Source organism: Neovison vison, chromosome 11 (genome assembly GCF_020171115.1).
Source record: "Neovison vison isolate M4711 chromosome 11, ASM_NN_V1, whole genome shotgun sequence".
Taxonomy (NCBI): domain Eukaryota; kingdom Metazoa; phylum Chordata; class Mammalia; order Carnivora; family Mustelidae; genus Neogale; species Neogale vison.
In genome coordinates, this window is record NC_058101.1 from 67,559,247 (window position 1) to 67,579,779 (window position 20,533).

General features: G+C 53.1%; 1 protein-coding gene across 6 annotated transcripts in view; it reads left to right on the forward strand.

Moving 5' to 3' along the window:
* The window catches only part of ZFYVE28 (zinc finger FYVE-type containing 28), a 108,424-nt gene that overhangs the window by 80,066 nt on the left and 7,825 nt on the right, over window positions 1-20,533 (forward strand). For 2 of the 6 annotated variants that reach the window (XM_044267920.1, XM_044267922.1), the window contains exon 8: window positions 4,750-6,021. In XM_044267920.1, coding sequence (XP_044123855.1) covers window positions 4,750-6,021 — 1,272 coding nt within the window. Of the gene's footprint in view, window positions 1-4,749; window positions 6,022-7,791; window positions 8,126-8,229; window positions 10,122-20,533 lie in introns of those variants that run through there. The other 4 variants (XR_006386745.1, XM_044267924.1, XM_044267923.1 and 1 more) reach the window with 4 other exon arrangements.

Genomic DNA, 20,533 nt, shown 5'->3' on the forward strand with positions numbered 1-20,533 from the left:
GGAGGCTCAAGAACTAACTACAAGGAAGACAGATAGAAGCAGACTTAGTATATCACAGTAAAACTGCTGAAAACAGAGAAACAAATCTTAAACACGGCCAGAGAAAAAGGACATATTTCTGGGAAAAGAATGTAAGATTGATAGCTGTCTCCTGAGAAATGAACAATGGGAGCCCAAAGGCAATGGAGTGATGCTATTTCAAGGGCTGGAAGAAAACATCCATCCAGCATGAAGGCAAAATGGTGAGTTATTGAAAAGCAGACCTGAAGGCATTCAGCAGCGGCCTGCCCACGGAGAAAAGCTAATCGGAGTTCCTCAGGCAAAGGCAAACGCCCAGATACAAATGTGGAAATGCAGGAGAGACTGAAGGAGTCCGTGTGGGTGGGTAAGAAGTGTGCTTTGTGCAGAGCGATCATCACCATGTCTTGTGGAGTTCAGATGACACATAGCATCGTTAGCGTTTGGAAATAAAATCAATGTTTTGCTACATTAATTTTTTAAAAGAAGAAAAACTGAATCATTTTGAAATTGCAGCACAAGAATTTGAAAAATTCAATACCAATTTTATGATGAAAACATCAGTGGTGATTTCCTTAATCTGATCAGAGAGAGAGAGAGAGATACACACACATGAAGTGGAAACCGTACACAAAAATGACAGAGAGTGGACCCAGGACAGAAATGTGAGAACTGAGACAATAGAACTCCTACAAGACCATCTTGGACAAGTGCTCTATCACATTGCATTTTTAAAAAAGATTTTTATTTATTTATTTGACAGAGAGATCACAAGTAGGCAGAGTCAGGCAGAGAGGTGTGGGGGGAAACAGGCTCCCCGCTGAGCAAAGAGCCCGATGTGGGGCTCGATACCAGGATCCTGAGACCATGACCTGAGCCGAAGGCAGAGGCTTAACCCACTGAACCACCAAGGCACCCATCATGTTGCGTTTTGGAAATTATTTCTTGGACAGGACACCAAAGGCACAGGCAACAAGAGGAAAAAATAGACAAATTAGACTTAAAAGTTTTTAAATTTTGTACAACGTGAGACACTCTCAACAGAGTAGAGAGGCAGCCCACAGGTTGGAGAAAATATTCTCACATCTTAACACCTGATAAAGGATTGACATCCAGAATCTATAGAGAACCCCTAAAATTCACCAAGAAAAGCCAAACAACCTGGTTCAAAAGAGCAAAGGATTTGAACAGACATTTCTCCCAAGAAAGTGTGTGAGTGGCCAGCAAGCTCTGGAAAAATTGTTCATCACTCCTTGTCCGATCAAACTCACAATGAAATTGTACCTCCAACCCAGTAGGATGGCTCTTTCCAAAACTAACAGTCAACAACAACAACAGAGGCCATGTGTTGGCAAGAATGTGGAGAATTAGAATCCTGTGCCTCATTGGTGGGAGTGCAAAATGGTGCGAATGCCATGGAAAAACACTGTGGAGGTCCCTCAAAAAATGAAAAATAGAATTGTCAGATGATCCAGCCATTCCACGCCTGGGTATATTCTACAAAGAGCTTGAAGTAGTGTCTCAAAGAGACATGTATCTAGCCGTGTTCCAAGAAGCATTATTCACAACAGCTAAGGCATGGAATCGAACCAGGTGTCTACTGGTGGATGAGTGGTGAAGCCAAATGTGGCCCATCACACAATGGAATGTTATTCAGCCTAAAAAGGAAGGAACTCCTGACTCCTGCCACCACACGGATGAACCCCAAGGACATGCTTGGTGAAATAGACCAGCCACAGAAAGACAAATTATGTGAGATTCCAACTCCACAAGGGACCTGAACTAGTCAGAATTGTGGAGACAGCGGGTGGTGGGTGTCGGGCTGGGGGTGGGGAGCGTGCCGTTAGTGTTTGTGGGGACAGAGTTCAGGTTTATAAGATGAATGTGTTCTAGGAGTAGATGTTGGTGATGGTGGTGCTAGGATGTGAATATCACTGAGTCGTCCCTCAAAATGGCTAAGATGATAAATTTCACATCATAGCTATTTTAGCACAGTAAAAAATTTAAATATTACCTCCAATAATGTCAGTAAATATCAGCTGCTTCAGCATCTATCTGCAGTTGTCTAAGGCTTCTGTTGAAAATCACAAAAGGTTACTGGCATGAAATGTTAAAGACGTAAAGAGAGAGCGATTCCAAGTCAAGGAGTGGAGAACTTAACATTGCAAAGGTGTCGGTTATCTTCCAATCCATCTATGAATTTAGTGCGGCCTCAATCAGAATCTTAGGAGGTTTTTGTCTCTTTTGGTAAAAATTCACAAACTAATTCTGAAATTCATGTGGAAGTGCAAGGGACCAAAACTAGCCAGAAAGAAGATCGCTGGAGAGAAAGAGCATTATTTACACATTCTACATGCTGGGCTTTGGTTCTTTCCATAAATGACCCTGGTGTGACCACGCTTGTGAACACATGTGCATTTCTGCTGTAGATAGTCGTGCAGGGACAGGAATGTCAACAGAATGGAGCCTAGAAACAGACCAACACATCTGGGCCTCCCTGATTGAAGACAAAGGAGACACAGCCCGGCAGTGGGGGGGTGGTTGCTGTTTTCCAATAAATGGGCTGAGTCAGCAGATATCCATGTGAGGAAAACGGGTCTGGATCCTTACCACAATCACCCACAAGAGTCAACTCCGGATAAATTGCACGTGGGAAGTAAAAACAATGAAGATTTCCGAGGAAAACAACAGGAACATCTTTATGACCTTGGAGTAGCAGATTGCTTAAACAGGACAGAAAAGCACTAAACATAAAGGAATATGTGATTTATTGAACTTCATTGAAATTAAAACTTCAGTTGTTCCGAAGGTACCGTTACAAGAATGAAGGCGGAAAGCCCGAGTTGGAGAACATGTCCAACAAAGAACTCAAATACAAAACAAAGAACTCCTGTCGATCTGTAAGAACAACAGAAATAACCCAACTAAAAATGGGCAGAAGATCTGAAAAGGCTTCACAGAGGGCACTGAGGAGGGCTGCCAAGCCTGTAAGCCGCTCTGCCCTTCATCAGTCAGCAGGCTGAGCAGTTTAAAGTGGAAAACCCCAGGAGTGCCTGGCGGTGCCAGCGAACAGACCGCAGAGCCGCGAGCGGATGTCCGGGAAGCGCAGTGGGAGCCCCGCATCAGGGCACAGGCGCGTTCCCTGGACGCACCCCCTCTGAGCCCACGCCGCAGCAGGGCGCACGCATGTTCCCTGGGTGCACCCCCTCCCAGGCGCCTTCAGGTTTCTCAGGGAGGCACTCAGAGAGGGTGGCTGGAGCATCCAGAGCCCAACAGGTGTGGAACTGATTCCTACCCATGAGACCGGACCACCCAGGACACTGAACCTGACCAACCCTACATTTCCAGATCCAACAAGACAAAACCAGTAGAACCTTCTATTGAATTTGAATTTCAGATAAACAGCAGTTTCTGAGTGCAAGAATATCCCACATACTCCCCATTTGGGACATTCTTATTCTAAAAAATATTCATATGCTTAAGAAGTACTTGTTGATTAGAAACTGCTATTAAACTGGGCCTCCTGCATTTCCTCTGGTGCTTCTATACAGACATGGTGTTGCCAAACCATGCCTGCCTCTAGAGAGTGTGGATGGCACGTTCCCATTTAAGCAGGGCGACTGCCTTAGTCTTTGGAAGTCAGGGTGCTGGTGATGGCAGGTGGGTGAGTTGGAGGGCACGTGAGGGCCTGTGAGCCTGGTTCACAGTCCACGGTTGGATCAAGGTGCTGCGCACAGGCGTGCTCAGTTTATGGAGTCGCAAGCTGTGTGTTTCTGGGAAGTACACTTTTCTGGCGTTTCTGAGACTGCACGGGGCTCTTTAGCCTGGACTCAGACCTGCACTGGCCGAGAGCATGGCACATCCATGTAGACCTGCTTGAGATCCATCCCAGGCGTTGCCACATTAACTTCTTCAGGTCATTGCTTTGGTGCCCCTTCCTCCAGGAAACCTTCCTGGGTTAAGCCTCCTGCTGGTAGGCATTTTTCTTTGTTGTAGTTGCTGTAGTTGTGAGGCAGTCATCATTCACAGAAACAGTGACTCTTCCAGTGTAACCTCCAAGGGCGCAACGTGCCTGACCCGTGCCTGCCTGTCTCCCCACCTGGCACAGAGATGGCGCTTGAGAACATGTGCACAGTGAGAGCCTAGAATGTGAACCAGCATTTTGTTTTCACTCCTAGAAGGTTTTCTTTTTCTTTTTTTTTTTCTTTTTTAAGATTTTGTTTATTTATTTGACAGAGATCACAAGTAAGCAGAGGCAGGCAGGGGGCAGGGAGCAGGCTCCCTGCTGAGCAGAGAGCCCAATGTGGGGCTCAATCCTAGGACCCTGAGACCATGACCTGAGCTGAAGGTAGAGGCTTAACCTACTGAGCCACCTAGGCGCCCCGTAGAAGGTTTTCTTAACGTGATGATCAGGTCCCTAAGAATCAGGGCAGCCTTGTTTTCCACAAGAGTTTTTAGAGCCTCACTTTTGAGAAAGACGCCTTGAGGGAAGGCAGTCATCCCTCCCCACAGCCATGGTCTGACCTGCAGCTGGGGAGGATCCCTGCAGAACTGTGCCTCGTTTCCTAGTGCAGGAAGTATGTGCGCTGTGCGCTTCACTGCCAGGGGCTGATCCCTTGTTGCTTCTCTGCTGATGCAGACATTAAGGGTGCTGTGTCCATCTGCTGTCGGCCAGGGGGCTGCTGTGGCCTTTGCGATCCTTACCTGTGGTTTTTGTCTTGACCCTTGTAGGGACTTGCTGCAGACCCTGACAGAGGACGAGCTTCACACGCTGGAAAGGAACCTCTGCATTTCCCAGGACGTGGAGTTCCCCATCCGGGCAGACACCCCGGTGCCCCCCTCCCTGACACCCGCCTTTCCCTCACCCCTCCCCACCGAGGAGCTGCTCTCAGCCAAGGCCAAGACCCCGGAGGCAGAGCTGGCCTGTTCCATGCAGTATGACAGCCAGGAGCTAGAGCAGCTCGACCGCATGGTCCACAGGGCAGGGGATGAGATGTCATCCCTCCTCTCCCCACCCAGTGCCTGCCAGTCCCCCGCACACCGGCCAGGGGTGGAGGGTAGCCCCCGTGGGGAGGCATCCCCAGGCAGTGCTCGGCTGCGGCAGGGCAGCGACGAGGAAGAAGGAAGGGTATTTTTCATGGATGACGTGGAGGGGGCTGCTGAAGCCCCAAGAGGCCCATCTGGGTGGGCAGGCAGTGCCCGCGCTGACCCCCAGGAGAGAGGGCCAGGCGGAGGGCACGGAGAGGCCAAGGGTAGCGGTTCCTCTGAGGCAGAGGAGGGGGACATGAGCAATAACAACGACGTCCCTCATGACAAGATGTGGGCGCTGGGTCCCAACTCTTGCAGCTGCCTGGATGCGCAGCCGCACCTGGATGGCTGGGAGGGGGGTGGGGACGCTGCGCAGACGGCCGAGATGATCGCCCACCGGACCGGGGGCATGAAGCTCTCAGCTACTGTCATCTTCAATCCCAAGTCAACCCCTGCAGGGGGCTCTGCCGTCACCACCCCGGAAGCCTCTGAAGACGGCATCTCCCTGCCGGGGCCTGTGGCCCAGGGGACACACAGTGGCTCCCACAAACTCAGTACTGCGGCCACCAGCTGCCTCCTTAACTCCTGCGTGTGCTGCGGGGCCTGCGGCGGCAGCAGGGAGGACAGCGCCGCCCAGAGTCTACATGACAAGTGTGGCCCCAGAAGCGTCATTAGCGCCTCTTACGTGGGCTCTGCCAAGGCCAGCGCCAAGGGCTCTGCTGAGAGATGGGAGGAGGCCCGGCCTGTGCCGGAGGCATTGCCCTCAGAGGATGCCTCTACTTCCAAGTGCCTGACACACACCTCGGGGCCTCAGCTGGACACAGTGGACAGGTCACCTGGAGCGGCCAATGGTGCAAGTCCAAAAAGGGAGCCTCAGGCTGGACCGCCAGACTCAGGGCAGCCGTCGAAGGCCAGGGTGGAAAGTCAGCAGGGAGAGGTGGCCGAGGAGGAGCCTCAGCGCCTGTCAGACTCCAGGTAAGAGCTGGCTCTAGCCATGCCCAGGCTCTTCTCCTGGTATCCAGGGCTTGTTCCCAAGGTGTTGCCCGCAGGGCTCTCAGGTTGTGGGGGAGGCCAATGTGGGAGTCAAGCAGCCAGTAGCAGCCTGCTCGCCTAGTCCAGCAGAGAAATGTCCCCAGTGAGCCCTGGGCCACCCTGCTTCTGATGTTACAGGCACCTTTCAGGTGATGTGGGCCCAGTGCCAAGCCCTTTGGCCACCCCCTTGGACTGCCGGGGCCCATCCCGGCCCCAGGTCATCCTCATCTGTCCGGGGACTGGGCGGCGGCCACCTCTGAGGTTGCTTTCCACATCACTCACTGTGGGGGCCTTGGCGAGTGCCCACCTGCCCGCGTGGCTACCCAGCTCACCTGGGGTTACAAGTTAGGCCAGCGGGTGCCCAGCAGAGGGCATGGAACCCTGAGGGCTGTGCTGGGATCCTGGGTCTGCCCCCTTACATTCTCCCACAGTGCCTCCAGGACTCTGTCTTCTGTCTCCTCCCCTCTTCTCCCCAGGGGAGCTTCTGTGTGCTCCTCCTGAGGCAGGGAACCAGGAAGCGTGGGCCAGGGGTGGGGGGCAGTCTGCAGGGCCCTGGCACCCACCCACCTCTTTTGCCTCAAGGCCACTCTCCCTTCCATTGCTCCCCACACCCTGGACCTTTCCCGGTGAAGCAGATTCAGTAAACATTCCCTTATGACCGCCGTGTGCCTACTGCAGGCTCTGCACTGGGAAAGGGGGCACTGGGGTCACCCCGACTATTACATGGTCACAGCCCCCAGCCCTGTCCCCTCAGTGGGGCCTTGCCTGCTGGGTCTGCTGGCAGGAGGTAGGAGGATGGGGAGGAGGTTTAAACTGCACACAGCCCCTGTGGCCGCGATACTCTGGCAGCGTGTGACAGGTGCCCACGTGCCCCGTGCAGCTCTGCATGGGGTCTGCCATTGCTCCCCACCCCTCCTTTGCCCCCAGTGACCACTAACTTCCTCTCTGTCACCATGGACTTGCCACTTCTGGATGCTTCCCATACGCAGAACCCCACGCTATGTAAACCTCACACCTCTCTGTTCCATGAGCGTGAGGCTTCCAAGGCTCATCAGTGTCGAAGCAATTGTCCACGGCGCTTCTTTCTTCTCTGTGGCTGGATAATGTCCCGTCCCGTTGGACAGACACACTGCCTTCCATCTGTCTGTTCATCCACCAGTGCGCGGGTGTCGTTTGTGCGTTTTTCTGTTGCCATGCAGAAAACTGCGTCCACACTCTGTGTGCTCAGAGGTTTCCTTTCCTCTAGGTGTGTGGGCGGGAGACCTGGTGGGTCATACACTGGTCCTTCAGTCATTTCTCAGAGCCGGACGTGCACAGGGCCCCCGTTCTCTACCTCCTTGCCGCTCATTTTGGCCGAGAGCCGGTCAGCCAGACCCTTTGTCCTTCCAGCAAGCACAGTCACGGGGTTGCTTTCAGCTGCCTCAAGACCATCGCTCGCTCTCTGCGACCACGCCACCGGTGTCGGAGTGCTCATTTGACCCCACTGAGCACAAGATGTAGAGAGATGGCTGTTGATATTTAATCGTATAATTATCTATTTGTTTGGTTCCCATCAAATCTATAAGGTAAGGTAGATCCAGAGAAGTTTATCTCTTCACCTTGCTCTTCTTAAAGGTAACAGGTTTTTTAAGTTTTTTACAGCTTCCCTTCCAATTTTAAAAATATAAGCAAAGATGTACACATATGCATTCTCTCCCCGCCCCCCCCCCCCAGGGTCTCACCCTGCAGACATTCTCGTGTGCCCTGCTCTCCTGGCCTTGTAGCTTGGAGGCTGGGCCGTCGTCGTCTTTGGAGGTGGGCTCCCTGTCCCGTCCAGCCGCGTAACCCCCATGGGGCTGAGCCAGCGTGCCCTCAGGCAGGTCTTGCTGCTGGCTGTGGGGTTGTGCCAGACTCTGCTGCTCCGGACGGTGCAAACATCTTCTATTTCTGATAAAGCTGTTTTTGAGATGCAAGCCCAGCTTCCTCGGCCATGTCCAGAGGAATGAACTATTGTCACAAGCTGCTGGATGGCTTTCTTCCTTGGGATCCCCTGCAGAGTTGATTATTGGTAAGTGAATCATTCTTCAGCAAGGATGATAGGAAATCATCAGAAATTCTTCGACAGGTATGTGGCTTTTTCAGTTTTTGACCTGCCTCCCTTCTCTGGTCCAGCTGGTGGACACCTACTCTGTCTCCTGCTCTCCCAGCATTTCCCACGGTGGACACTGCTCGTTCGTCACATCACGAAGATGACTTCCCGGGCCCTATCCAGCTTTGCTCAAACATTGCAGCTGAGCTGAGGAAAGGAAAGGGAAGACCCACTGTGGCCTTGAGACAGCCCCACCTTCCTGGGGAGCTTCCAGAAGGTGCAGAGGGCCTGAGGAGGGAGGAACGTGGCAGGTGGCTGGTTGTCAGGACAGTCATGCGTCTGGGCCAAGACTTCGGACAGCGGTGGCCCCCCATCCCACGCCAAGGGCAGCGAGAACTGGGTCAGCCAGGTGTTAGCACGTGGTGCCCATGGTCTGCCAGCTGCAAACACATCAGGATCATCACTCCCTTGGGTCAGGGTTAGATCCCTTGGAGTGTGATCTAACGCTAGTGCAGGCGTGACAGAGCAGGGAGACCCTTAACATGGACAGACACAAAAGACCAGTCTCCCACAGGCGGAAAGTTTGCCGAGATTCCAGCATGGAGATTCCTGGATGTCTGGGGTGCTGCTGCCCTCACTATGTCTAGAGGCTTCACGATGGAGACCACAGGGCTCAAGTGCAGGGACAGGGGCTCATTCCTCCCATTCTGCAGACAGGGAGGCCAGTGTCCTGGAGAGGCAGCTGGCCTGTAGCTCCCTGCCTGTCTGCTGGCCCGCAGGGGCTGCCGCAGCCTCAGGGGCTGGCAAGTGGCCAGAGGAGGGAGCACCAGGCATGGTGCTAGGCTTGGGAGCTCCAAGCCCTGCGGTCTGGCCAGGAGGTCACTCAGGGGCAGCTTCACTCCTCTGCGAGCGACACAGAGCTGGCCCAGGCAGGAAGCACATGGAGCTGCATCTCCCTGAGGACACAGGGAGCGAATACCATGGTGAAGCAGAAGCCCGATGGAAGGACGGGGCACTGGGGTCTGTGCCAGACTAGCCAGAGGGTCTGGGCCAGAGAAGCGCCTTCTGGGGTGTTCCCCCAGGCCCTACAACATGGGCCAATTCCATCAGTGCCATCAGTGCCATTTCCAGGGTGCTGGGTCATGGCCCCCAGCAGAGTCCTTGGCAGAATGTTCTGGAACCATGCATCCCTCAGCTCTTTTATTGGCTTCTCTCCTACCTTTTCAGGAAAACTTAAGATCTTTTTAAAGGGAAAGTTAGCATTTTTCAAGAGCTTGTTGTTCCCTGTCTAGATTTAACTCACTGTTCCAGAATCTTCCATGCTCTTGAAGCCTGAATAAGCCACTTGTCTACAGCATGGAAGCTCAGCCTGCCTCAAATCTGTTTTTGTTCTTTCCTAGGACATTTGACTAGAGCGTCTCCATCCTGTTGCTTCTTTAAAAAATTCCACAGGCTCGCTTTTTTCTTATAATAAACATGGCCCCGTTCATTGTAGAGACTTTGAAAACATAAGAAGAAAAACAAAAGGAAATAAAAATTACCCCGAATCCTATGAGCAGTTTTAGTTTTTTCACGACGTTATGATCATTTCTCTGGAAAGTGCTTGAAAAACACTATTTCCGTTGAATTCTACTATATCCTAAGGACATAAGGACATACCTAGTTTATTCTATGTTTTCCCACGTCTGTGTGTCTTTCTGTGTTGAGCTGGCCCTATGGCCCCTCTGCCTTAGGGATCTGTGTTTGCCCCTGGGGTTAAGTCTTCAGAGTAGATTCTTGGTAGGGTCACCACGCCAAAGGCGTAGAAAGTCTGTGGCGTCTTCCTGCCCCTTGCCGCCACATACGGTCAGATTGCTCTCCAACATGTGCCAATGAACCAATTTGTCTCAGCGGGTGCCCCTCCCCCACCGTTGAGACTTGAGAGTGAAACACGAATCCCTGGGTGTGGTAGTTGGCTTTCCTCTGACAGTTGGTACCCCCCCCCCGCCGCGCTTCTTCCTTATCCGTGTGTGAAGCGACTGCTCCTGTTTGCCAGCTGGGTTTTCATGACTTGTTTACTGATTTGAAAGCATTCCTTCTGTCTGGTGTGTCTGCTGGGGACAGATTTACCCCACGTGCTCCTTGCCCACCGATTCCATGTGTTGATGTCCTTTGATTTATAGAAGCCTTATATAGAAGTTATATTTATGAAAATTCCAGAGAAGCCTTGTGGTTCTCACTTTGCTTATTTTCTCTGGCTGGTTGTGCACCTCCCAACCCTCCTTGCCCCCAGGCCAGGGCATTGTCTCCTCTTTGGCTCCTGCCCTGTGGCTTGCTTCATTCCACCGCTAACTCTGACCCAGTTTCGGAGGTCCAGGGGTCCTGCTTTCCAAGACCATCTCTGAGCATGTAGAGAGCGTGACTGTCAGGGCTGATGGCCATCCTGACGCTCAGGCAGGGTTGCTCCCCTGTCCCACCGTGGAGGCCTGCTCTGCAGGATTCGTTCTCCAGCTGCATTCGCGAATCTGGCTGGCAGTCCCCCTGCATCTCCCTCATGCAGCTGGTGGGCCTCCCCGGCTGTCATTTGGGGTCGAATGTTAAGAATCTGGGAGGGCTGTCCTCAGCACAGGCTTCTGAGCCTCTGTCCTCAACAGGCGATGTGTGCTCTGACCCAGTGTTCCGTCCCTGCAGAGGGGAACAGCTGACACGCCTCCCCTGTTGTACCCCTCACCTGTCTGGGTAGTGGTGTCAGAGGCCCCACTTCCCTGCACCTACAGAGGCAGTGGGAGGCTGTGTGCAAGGGAGGGAGGGCACCTGTGGCTGGATGCTTGACCTCAGCCTCCCTGAGCCTCTGTTTTGTCGGCCACAAAATGGGCCAACAATGGTCACCAGCTCAGGTGGGTCTGGGGGAGTAGCTGAGAAGCCACGGAATGTTGCTCCTGGTTGTTACATTGCATTTTCCTTGTTATTCATATTCATTACTCCCTGTTTCTCACCCATTATTTCCTCGGTGCGTGCGTGGCTCAGGGGTGTTACTGTTCCTTGCTGTCTTGCTGTTCGAGTCTTGGCTTTCCCTCCCCATTGCATCACTGGATTTCACTGTTTCCAGCCTCGTTCCCACTCTGCACGGGTGGCGTGACCACTGGCAGGGTGACTTGCAGCCCTTGGAGGGACTGTCCCAAGCTGATGGGCTGTGGACAACTCCGGCCTCCAGCCCCACCTCTGCCTGATCTTGAGTCTCCCCTGGCTCTTTTTCCAGTTGATGCCTTGCCTTTCTCTGTACTGTGGCTCTGTCATGGACCCCCCCACCCCCACTGAGCTCCTCTGTCTGATGCCGGGGTTGGGACCCAGGTTCAGGGGCGTCGGGCCCTGGGGACGCCCAGGGTCCAGCCCCCAGCTGGCATCCTGTGTTTCCTGGAGCCCCCTGGGCCCCAGTGACCCACCTCCCCAGAAGGAAGGAACCATTTGACATCGCTGTCTAAGACCCCATGGACCCTGGCCCTGCCTCCATGGCCAGCCCAGGGAAGGGCGGCATGTGGCTGCACAGACCAAGCTTCCTCCAGAAGCATGTGGTGAGTGGGGAGGCCTCTATCACGTGGAAACCTTCCCCAGAGGCAAGGCCTCCATCACGTGGAAAACTTCCCCAGAAGTGACTCTTCTGCTGTGCCGTGTGCATGCCTCCCCCCGACAGCTTTCCCTCTAGCAGATGGATTCAGGTCAGCTCCTCTGTGCTGGGATCAGCCCTGCCCCCGGTATCTTCTGGCCACCTCAACCCGGCAGGGCGTGACTCCCTTCCCAATGTATGATCCATAGCCTCAAATCCTGGTGCTGGTGGTGGGGCTGGTTGGAGCTGCCCTGGGGATGGAGTCCTGAGCCAACACCTTCAAAGGGAAGGGGGTGTGGGTCAGGCATGGGAGCAGAAAGGACTGTGCTGGCTGGGCCAGTTGACCACTCAATGACCTGAGATGCGGAGCGGTTTCCCAGCCGGGCCCGCCTGCCCCGTGGCTGGTTCTTCCTGGGGGCTTGGCAGAAGAGCAGCTCCAGGATGGCATGATTGGGGGCAGAACTACCCCAACCTCTCTCTGGCAGCTGTGGGGCCCTGGGCTTGTGTCCACCCCATCGGACACACTGATCATTGCCCAGAGCTGTTCTGGGGCCGGACTGCTGGGTGTGGGCCGTGCTGCTGCAGCCCTCGGTCCCCGGGGCAAGTGTCTCCGCCGCTGTGCAAAGAACACCGAGCTCTCCCACCACGTCTGGTCCCTGGAAAGAAAAACAAGAATGATTGAGCAGGTTAAAAATAGAGAAGGACTTGGAATTAATTTGACTATTGAAAAGCAGATGAGGCGTGATGACTGTTAGCAAGTGCACAGCCGACCTTGGGCAGGCTGGGAGCTGAGTGCAGGCATGCGGTCAGAGGGCAAGTCAGGGCCGGGCTCTCACCTGAGCCCCTCACAGGCACCCCCCCATGCACGCTGCAGCAAGCACAGTGACTAAGGACCAGATCGCTAGAACCCCACAGGCCCGCTACAACCCTCTAAGGCCACGGAGTAGGCCCGCACATGGTAAGCATTTGAGCAGGGGTCCTGGGAAGGGTGCTGCCCTTCTTGTTGACGGACCTCCCCGGTGTTAGGGTCATTATTACAAACTCCCAGCCAGGGGTGGAGCTGGCCTGGCTGAGGGGTGGCCGTGACTACCTGGTGAGTGGGCACCCAGGATAGCTCCGTCCTGGCCTCTGCCCCCTGGTGACCCCACCCAGAATGACCTCAAACGGCCCCCCTCATTCCAGAGAGCTCCTTCCTCCAGGCTGGCTGCCTCCCTGCACCCCAGACTTCTCAAGTCCTCTTACTCTAATGCTCTCTCTGCCTACTGCTCTCTCTCACCATCGTCAGCACACGACTGGGCCCCTCCCTCTCTTTCCTCCACCGGCCCCACCTGTCCTTCCACTGGTGCCTGCATAAGATGGAGAGTGACAGGTGGAGTCTGATGCAGCTCCTGCAGTTGGAGCAATCAGGGGAGGCCTCCCTGGGGCGGGGACATCCCCGAGACCTGAATGGAAGGCATGGGAAAAGGGAGATGTTCCCCAGGCCCTAGGTCCAGCAAAGGTCAAGGCGCCAGGTGTTGTAACCCGGGCTGTTCTGACGGTGTGAAGTAGTGTCCACCGCGGTTCCAGTCGGCAAGCCCTTGAGGACTAGTGACACTGAGTGTCTTCTCATGTGCTCGTTTGCCATCAGTCTGCCTTCTTTGGTCAAACGTCTACTCTATTCAGATTTTTTGCTGTTTCTTTCATTTGGTTGTTTCCTTGAGTTTTGAGAGTTCCTCATTCATTTGGGGGTACTTTATCAGATATAATTTGCAAATATTTTCTCCCAGTCTGTGGATTGTCTTCTCATTCTGAGTATCTTTTGAAGAATAGAAGTCCTTAATTTTTATGAAGTCCACAGTTTGTCAACTTCCTTCTTTCATGGATTGCAATTTTGCTGTCATAGCTAAGAATTATTTTTAAAACCCCAAATGACAAAGGTTTCTCTTCTAGAAGCCTTATATTTTTTGTTTTACATTTAGGTCTGTAATCCATTTGGGGCTAACTTTGTATATGATGTGAGGTATGGATCAAAGTTTTATTTTGTTTTGCATAAGGGAAACCAATTCAGCACCATTTGTTGAAAAAGCCCATCCCTTCTCTACTGAATTTCTCTTCCTCAGATCAGTCAGCCACATGCATGTGGCTTTATTTCTGGACTCACTAGTCTGTCTCGTTGATCTGTCTGCAGGGACACCAATACCACACTGTCTTGATTATGGTAGCTTTATAATGAGCCTTAAAATCAGGTAGTATAAATCTACAACTTCTTTTTCAAAGTTTATTTTGCTTTCTCTGTGTTCTCTGTATTTTATGTGAATTTTAGAACCAATTTGTCAATTTATATGAAAAACAAAAGCAAAACCAAAAACAAAGCCTACTAGGTCTTTGGAATTTTGTTGAATCTACAGATCAACTTGGGAAGAATTAACCCCTTAATAATATCAAGTCTTCCAACTCATGAACATAGTACACCCCTCCTTTTGGTTAGGTTTTTAGTTTTCTCAGCAAAGTCTCACAGTTTTTATTGTAGAAGTCTTGCCCATCTTTTGTCAGGTCAGATTAATTTCTAAGTATTTTACATTTTTGATGCTATCATAAATGATATTGTCTTATAATTTTGATTTCCAGTTTTGACGGCTTATATTAGCCTATATTGGGAGCTGTATCTGAGGGCTGTATACCAGTGTTGTCTCTTGTGACTTTGCTGAACTCCCTTTATTACTTATAAAGGTTCTTACAAAGATTCATCAGACTTCCTATGGATGATGCTGTCGCCTGTGAAAAAAGCCAATTTTATGTCTCCTTTTCCATTGGCTGTGGTTTACTTCTTTTTCTTGCATGTTTGCCCTAGCAAGGACCTCTACTACAAGTTGACTAGAAATGTTGACACAGGATGTTTTTGCCTTATTCTTGATCTCAGAAGGAAAGCATTTACCACTGTTGGCTGTAGGATTTTCATAGTGCTCTTAATCAGGTTCAGGAATTTCTCCTTTATCCCCAGTTTGCTGAGAGTTTTTATCAAGAATAGATGGCTTTTCTGAAATGCTTTTTCTCCATATTTTGTGATCGTATCATTATCTTTTAGCCTGCTAATGTGATAAATGGCATTGATTGATATTCAGATGTTAAGTTAACCTAACATTCCTGGGAACCTTACTTGGCCACTAGGTATTATCCTTTTTATGCACTGTTGGCTTTGATTTACTAAAATTTTGTTAAGAATTTTGCATCTGGTGGTGAGGAATGTCAGACAGCAGTTTTCTTTTCTCTTGATGTCTTTTTCAGGATTGGGTATCAGCAAAGCTGAGATCCTGGGGTGAGTTGGGGAGCAGTCCCACTTCTTCAATTTTCCAGAAGAGTATGTAGAGAATGGGTACTATTTTTGCCTTGAATATTAGTTAGAATTCACCAGTGAAGCCATCTGGGCCTAGAGTTTTCATGGGAAGGTTTTAAACTATTGTTTCAATTTCTTCACTAGACATAGATTTGTTCAACTACCCATTTCTTGTTTGGTGAGTGGAAGAGCTTATTCACGTAATCCTGGGTCCCTGCTCCGTCCTCTTGACTTCCCCCTCAGACAGGCTGATGCCAGACAGCTGGGTGTTGGGGTGAGGGGTCCCTCTGCTCCTGGTCTCTGGGGTCCAGGCCAACTGCCCCAGTCCCTGCCCCGTGGCTGGCTCCTCGCACCCCGACCAGTGTCCGTTTTCTAGGTCATCTCTGCACTCTCCTGCCTCTGGTCCTTGCTTGCTCTTTGGGTCACCATCCCCTCCCTGTCTGTGATGCCATTCCTCCCATCCCTGCTACACTATGTCACTGTATGCCTTGGATGAAACTCATGGAGTGCTTTTGCCCAGTGGCCTGTCAGGCACCACAGCTGCATGTCCTTGCCATCCTTGTTTCACAGATTTGAAACAGGCGCTCAGAGCCCCTCAGCAGGGGGAAGTCCTTCTCATTTGTCTGACTCTGTTTGGGGGCCAACTGCAGAACCTGGGCCTATCCCCAGAGTTTAGCCTTGAGTCTCAGGTCTGTGATGTAGTCCATCCTCCTGGCTCCCACACCACCTCCCTTAGGCTGGAGGGTGTGACTCGGGGTCCTTGGCTGGGGGAAGTATACCTGCCCTAGCTCGAGTGAAAATGAGGCAGCCGGTCACAGCAGGGTACCCTGAGATTTGGAAGGGGACAGCGGTGCTCACGTCCAATCTCCCACATCCTGGGCTCTGTCCTTCAGACTTCTGCCCCTGCCAGGGACCTCTTCTGGCCCCTGCTCCTCAGCATGGTGTGGCAGCTGTCCAGCCCATCTCTCAGGCACAGCCAGAGATGGTCCCCTGTAGCAGGGCCCATGCCCCTATCCCAGCCTGTGTGTGCCATGTGGATATTCGTGGCTGTGGGGGCCACCCTGCCAGACTCTGCAGCTCCTCCCGATGCCCCGCAGCCCCAGCTTTGGGAGGTGTCTCCTAGGGACTGTCGGGGACAGAGCTGTCGTCTCACAAGTGGACAAAGCTGGACATGATGGTGTGCCAGTGTTTGGGGACACATGGGACCCACCAGGGCAGCTGTGGAAGAAACGGAGAGTCTCCATGGCAACGTGGGAGGCAGCAAGGCATCAAGTGCTCCTCAGCATGGGAGGAGGATATGCACCCTGTTTCACAGACCCTCTTTGGGTCCCAGCAGGCTTGGGGTGACTCCAGGCACGATGGACCTGCATGTTGCCAGGCTCTCCATCCCTCTGGACTCTAGGAAGACTGGCCTGGGGGGAGTCTGTGTCTAGGGAAGTGACTCTGAGGGACCCAGGCACACCACTCTGGCCACGGCCACCCCATCTGTTAGTCGTTGGGCTAAGAGGGCTCAGCGATGGCCAGGGGCACCGGGCAGTGGGTCTACTGTGTGTCCTCCCTGTTTGGGGAAACCACTCGTCCCTTAAACTTCTTCAGTCCTCGGGGCTCTGCAGCACATCCTTTAGTGATGAGGGGTTCACCAAGGCTTCCTGGCTGTCCCCCACAAGTGTTGCGGGACACTTGAACTCCTGTGTCCTTCTTGATGGATATCATCCATAGTGATGACCAGAAGACATTTCTAGGAAACCCAATCCCAGATCGTGCACCCCCTATGGCTGTGGTGGTCTGCCCCTGCCCCCAAGGGCCCATGTATGAGTCCTGGCCCTCACCCTGGCAAGGGGGGACCAGACCCCTTCCCAGTGGTGTTGGGCAGCCTCACTCCTCCCCAGAACTGGCAGGGAGGGAGCAGTAACCCTGGAACCAGGACGGGGAAGCAGGTGAGCTTCAGCTTGATGGACTGCAGTGTCTCCCCACACAAGGGTCTCTCTTAAACGTGCACACACCTGGGATCTCAGTTTTAAACCTTTTCACATAAGAGTAAAACATAATAGAATTCCTTGTTAAAGGAATGCACAGATAACAGACAAATAACTGACATCTTTTGAAAAAAACGAGGCTGCAGAGTGACTGGTTCTCGAGGTAGGTTTGAAGGGCAAGCGGAGTCAGGCCTGGCTGCCAGTGGGGTCATGGCCAGTCATGGCGAGGGCACAGCGGGGCATGGCTGGCTGGGCCATAGTGTGCGACCTCACAGGAGACACCAGAAGGCAGCTTGGGGCAGGGAGGTTGTGCGGGGTGTGTGAGGTGTCTGCTGGTCACAGTCGACCCTCAGTCCTGTCCCTCTGTCCCTGCTGGGTAACTTTGGAGGAGCGTTTGGTCTTGACATCGTGGCCTGGGGTGGGCACTGTGCCCGTCCTGTGTGCTCACACGCATGCACATGCATTCTCAGGGACATGCACGTGCACACACAGATGTTCTTGCTCTCACATAGGCACATTCAGACTCTCTAGAGCACATTCACACACACACACATGCACACACGTGCACACATACACACACACGCACCTCTGCACTCAAGCTCCCCATAGGAGATTCAGTGGGTAGGGACCCCCCTCCCCACTGGCAGGGCCCCAGGATGCTGAGGGGAGCAAGACTATGCCCTGGGCCCCAGCTCTTGAGGCAGAGGAGGTAGAAGACTTACTTCCCACCCCAAGGGCCACGTGGCCCTATGCCCTGCCTTCTGCCCACCCCCAGCCCCACCCTGCGTGCTGGAACACGATCCTCACACATGCTCCGACCCACTCTGTGCTCCTGTGGCCACCGCACAATTTGTGGGAAGAACGCAGCAGACAAACACGTCCTGGCAGGGCGATTTCCCTAGAGGTTTAAACACTGATTACGAGCTTAGACTCCCTTGAACTGTTCGAGCCATAATTATGTGTTTCGTGGGGCTGCCTCTCCATAATGCCTGGCAAGCTCCAGTGGGTTTCGTTGGCGGGAACTGGCCATGTCCTTGGAGCCTGGACAGCGCTGGCTCTGGCCGCCACTTTCTCATGTGCACTGATGCCCTCCACATGTGATCGGCCTTTTCTCCCTGGACCAGTCGGTGGTGATTCTACCGTGCATTCTGTCTATAGGAACAGTTTCTGGGCCCAGCAGGGCAGAGATGGACCTGGGGTTGGATTGCCGGTTCTGTGCCCAAAATGGTTTCCCCGGGGAAGCAGGACCAAACTAGGGCACACCGGGCTTCAAACAACAGGAAGATCCCACGTCACAGTTCTGGAGGCCGGAAGTCCGAAATCGGGCCATGCTCCTTCTGGAGGCCCCAGGGGAAGGGCCTTATCTCCTGACCTGGCTCCTTGGACTCCCAGCACTCATGGCCATGTGGCCTCGTCCCTCGGTCTCCCCTCCATCCACACACAGCCTCCTCTCCTTCTGTCTCCTCTGCTGCTCTTAGTGGGACCCTTGTCATTGGATTTAGAGCCTGTCCGGGCAGTCCAGTCTCAGGTCCTGGGGGTTTGGGGTGGACACATCTTTTGGGGGCCCTCCCACTCCTCCTTCATGGTGGGGGGCGGGGAGCATTCCAAAGCTGTGAGGCGTGAGGAGGCTCTGCTGGTGGCTCATTTTCCTGAACCCCATCTAGTGTTCCAGAGAGAAATCGTTCATTCCCACGGGGAGCCCTCTTCTCATTCTCCCCCACATCTAATGAACGCAAACTCTTTGTCCAGCAGGTAAAGAATGGAAGGTTAGTGAGGAGCAGGAGTGGGTGGGGCTGCCTTCAGTGTTGGGCGTGCAGCAGTGAACAGAAGAGAGGGTGCTGCCGGGCCAGCCTTGCAGTCTCCCAGAGTGAGAGTCAGCACACACATGCTAAGTCAGGGTACTGAGTGTCCCAAGTTGCACAATGCAGGGTAGGGGCAGGAAAAGAGCTGTTGGGGGCAGGGGTCCTGCTTGTAGTCAAGGAAAGGCCTTCCAGCAGAGCATACCAAATAGAGGTGTCTGGGTCTGGGCCCAGTGACATCTATGCAAAGGCCCTGTGGCCAAGATATGTTTGGCTTCTCTGAGATAGCAAGGAGGAAGTCTGAGAAGCATAAGTAAGTGGCAGGTATGGGGAGGGAGGTTGACAGAGAGGGGTCCAGATTCTGCCAGGGCCTGTAACCCTCAGTAAGGATTTTTGCTTTTTCTTGGACTGGAAAGCAGGGGTAGAAGATTACAACAGAGGACAGACATGTTCTGACTTCTGTTTGGAAAGATTCTTTGTTCTGGGCCTTTGGTAATCTTGGTAGGAGCTGCAGCTCCTCAGGGTGTCCCCTGGCATGTCCAGGGGTGTTTAGGCCTGCCAAGTCCTGGGTACTGAGCTCCTCTGAGGCCTCGGGTTCGTCCTGCCTCTGTGAGTCTTTCAGGGCCCGCCCTGTGGGCATGCTGAGCTGGGCAGGGCTCTGCAGGAGCCCTGGGGCCTGGTCTCCAGACAGTCCCCACTTTGTCAGCCTGCTGGCTGGGCAGTACGTGGGAAACGGGGTTCCCCTGTAGATGTGAGTGCCCCTTTGCCTTCAGCCTATATGGTGTCCACAAAGGGTCCAGTGCCCGCCGTTGGTCAGCACTCTGTCTAGCGACTGCCTGTGGACAATCAACACCCTTCTGAAGGGGTGGCCCTGGGCAGTGCCCAAACAATGGCCATCCCTCGGGGCCAGGCAGACCCAGACAAGACCCCGGCTCAGGTCCCAGCTGAGATCCCGCTTCTAGTTCCGGTGGTCTCTTCTTTTGCTCCCCTCAGCCCTTCGAAGCTGACTGCCTGCCTAGGATCCACCTCTGTGTGGAGTTCGGTGTCTCTCTCTCCGCTGACCCCCCCAACCCCCACTCAGCCAGAGTCTCAGGCTCCATGGCCTCCACTGTCTGTGGCATCAGAGAGCTTCGGCGTGCAGGCCGCTCCTCCAGTCTCTGGGAAGACATCCCAGCCTCTGGGGTGCCAAGCTGTGGGGCTGGGGCTGCAGAGCTGAACCCCAGGGGCACCCACTCAGTGGCTGACTCCCGCCACAGGCAGGACTGTGGTGCCATCTGCTGCCAGATGCACTGCCTTTCTCCCCAAAGTCACATGTGTTCTGATGACAAAAGTAACCCTTGCTCACAGAAGACACTTGGGAAAAAGATAAACTTCTCCATAGTCCCGCTCCTCAGATAAACTTGGTGGTAATGCTGGGATGGTCTTCCCCATGTCTCACCAGGCACATACGAGGTCTTTAACTTTAGAATACGACCTTTTCACTTAATCTGTCAACACTTCTAGCATCTGTCCTTCTACAAAGTGGAGATTGTGTGGATGGGACCTAGTTTGTTGAGCCAACCCACTGCTGACAGACATTTACCTTACAAGCTGTTTCCTGAATAGGAGTTTGCGACATGATTACAAGAAAAACATTCCTTGGGGCCCCTGGGTGGCTCAGTGGGTTAAGTCACTGCCTTCGGCTCAGGTCATGATCTCAGGGTCCTGGGATCGAGC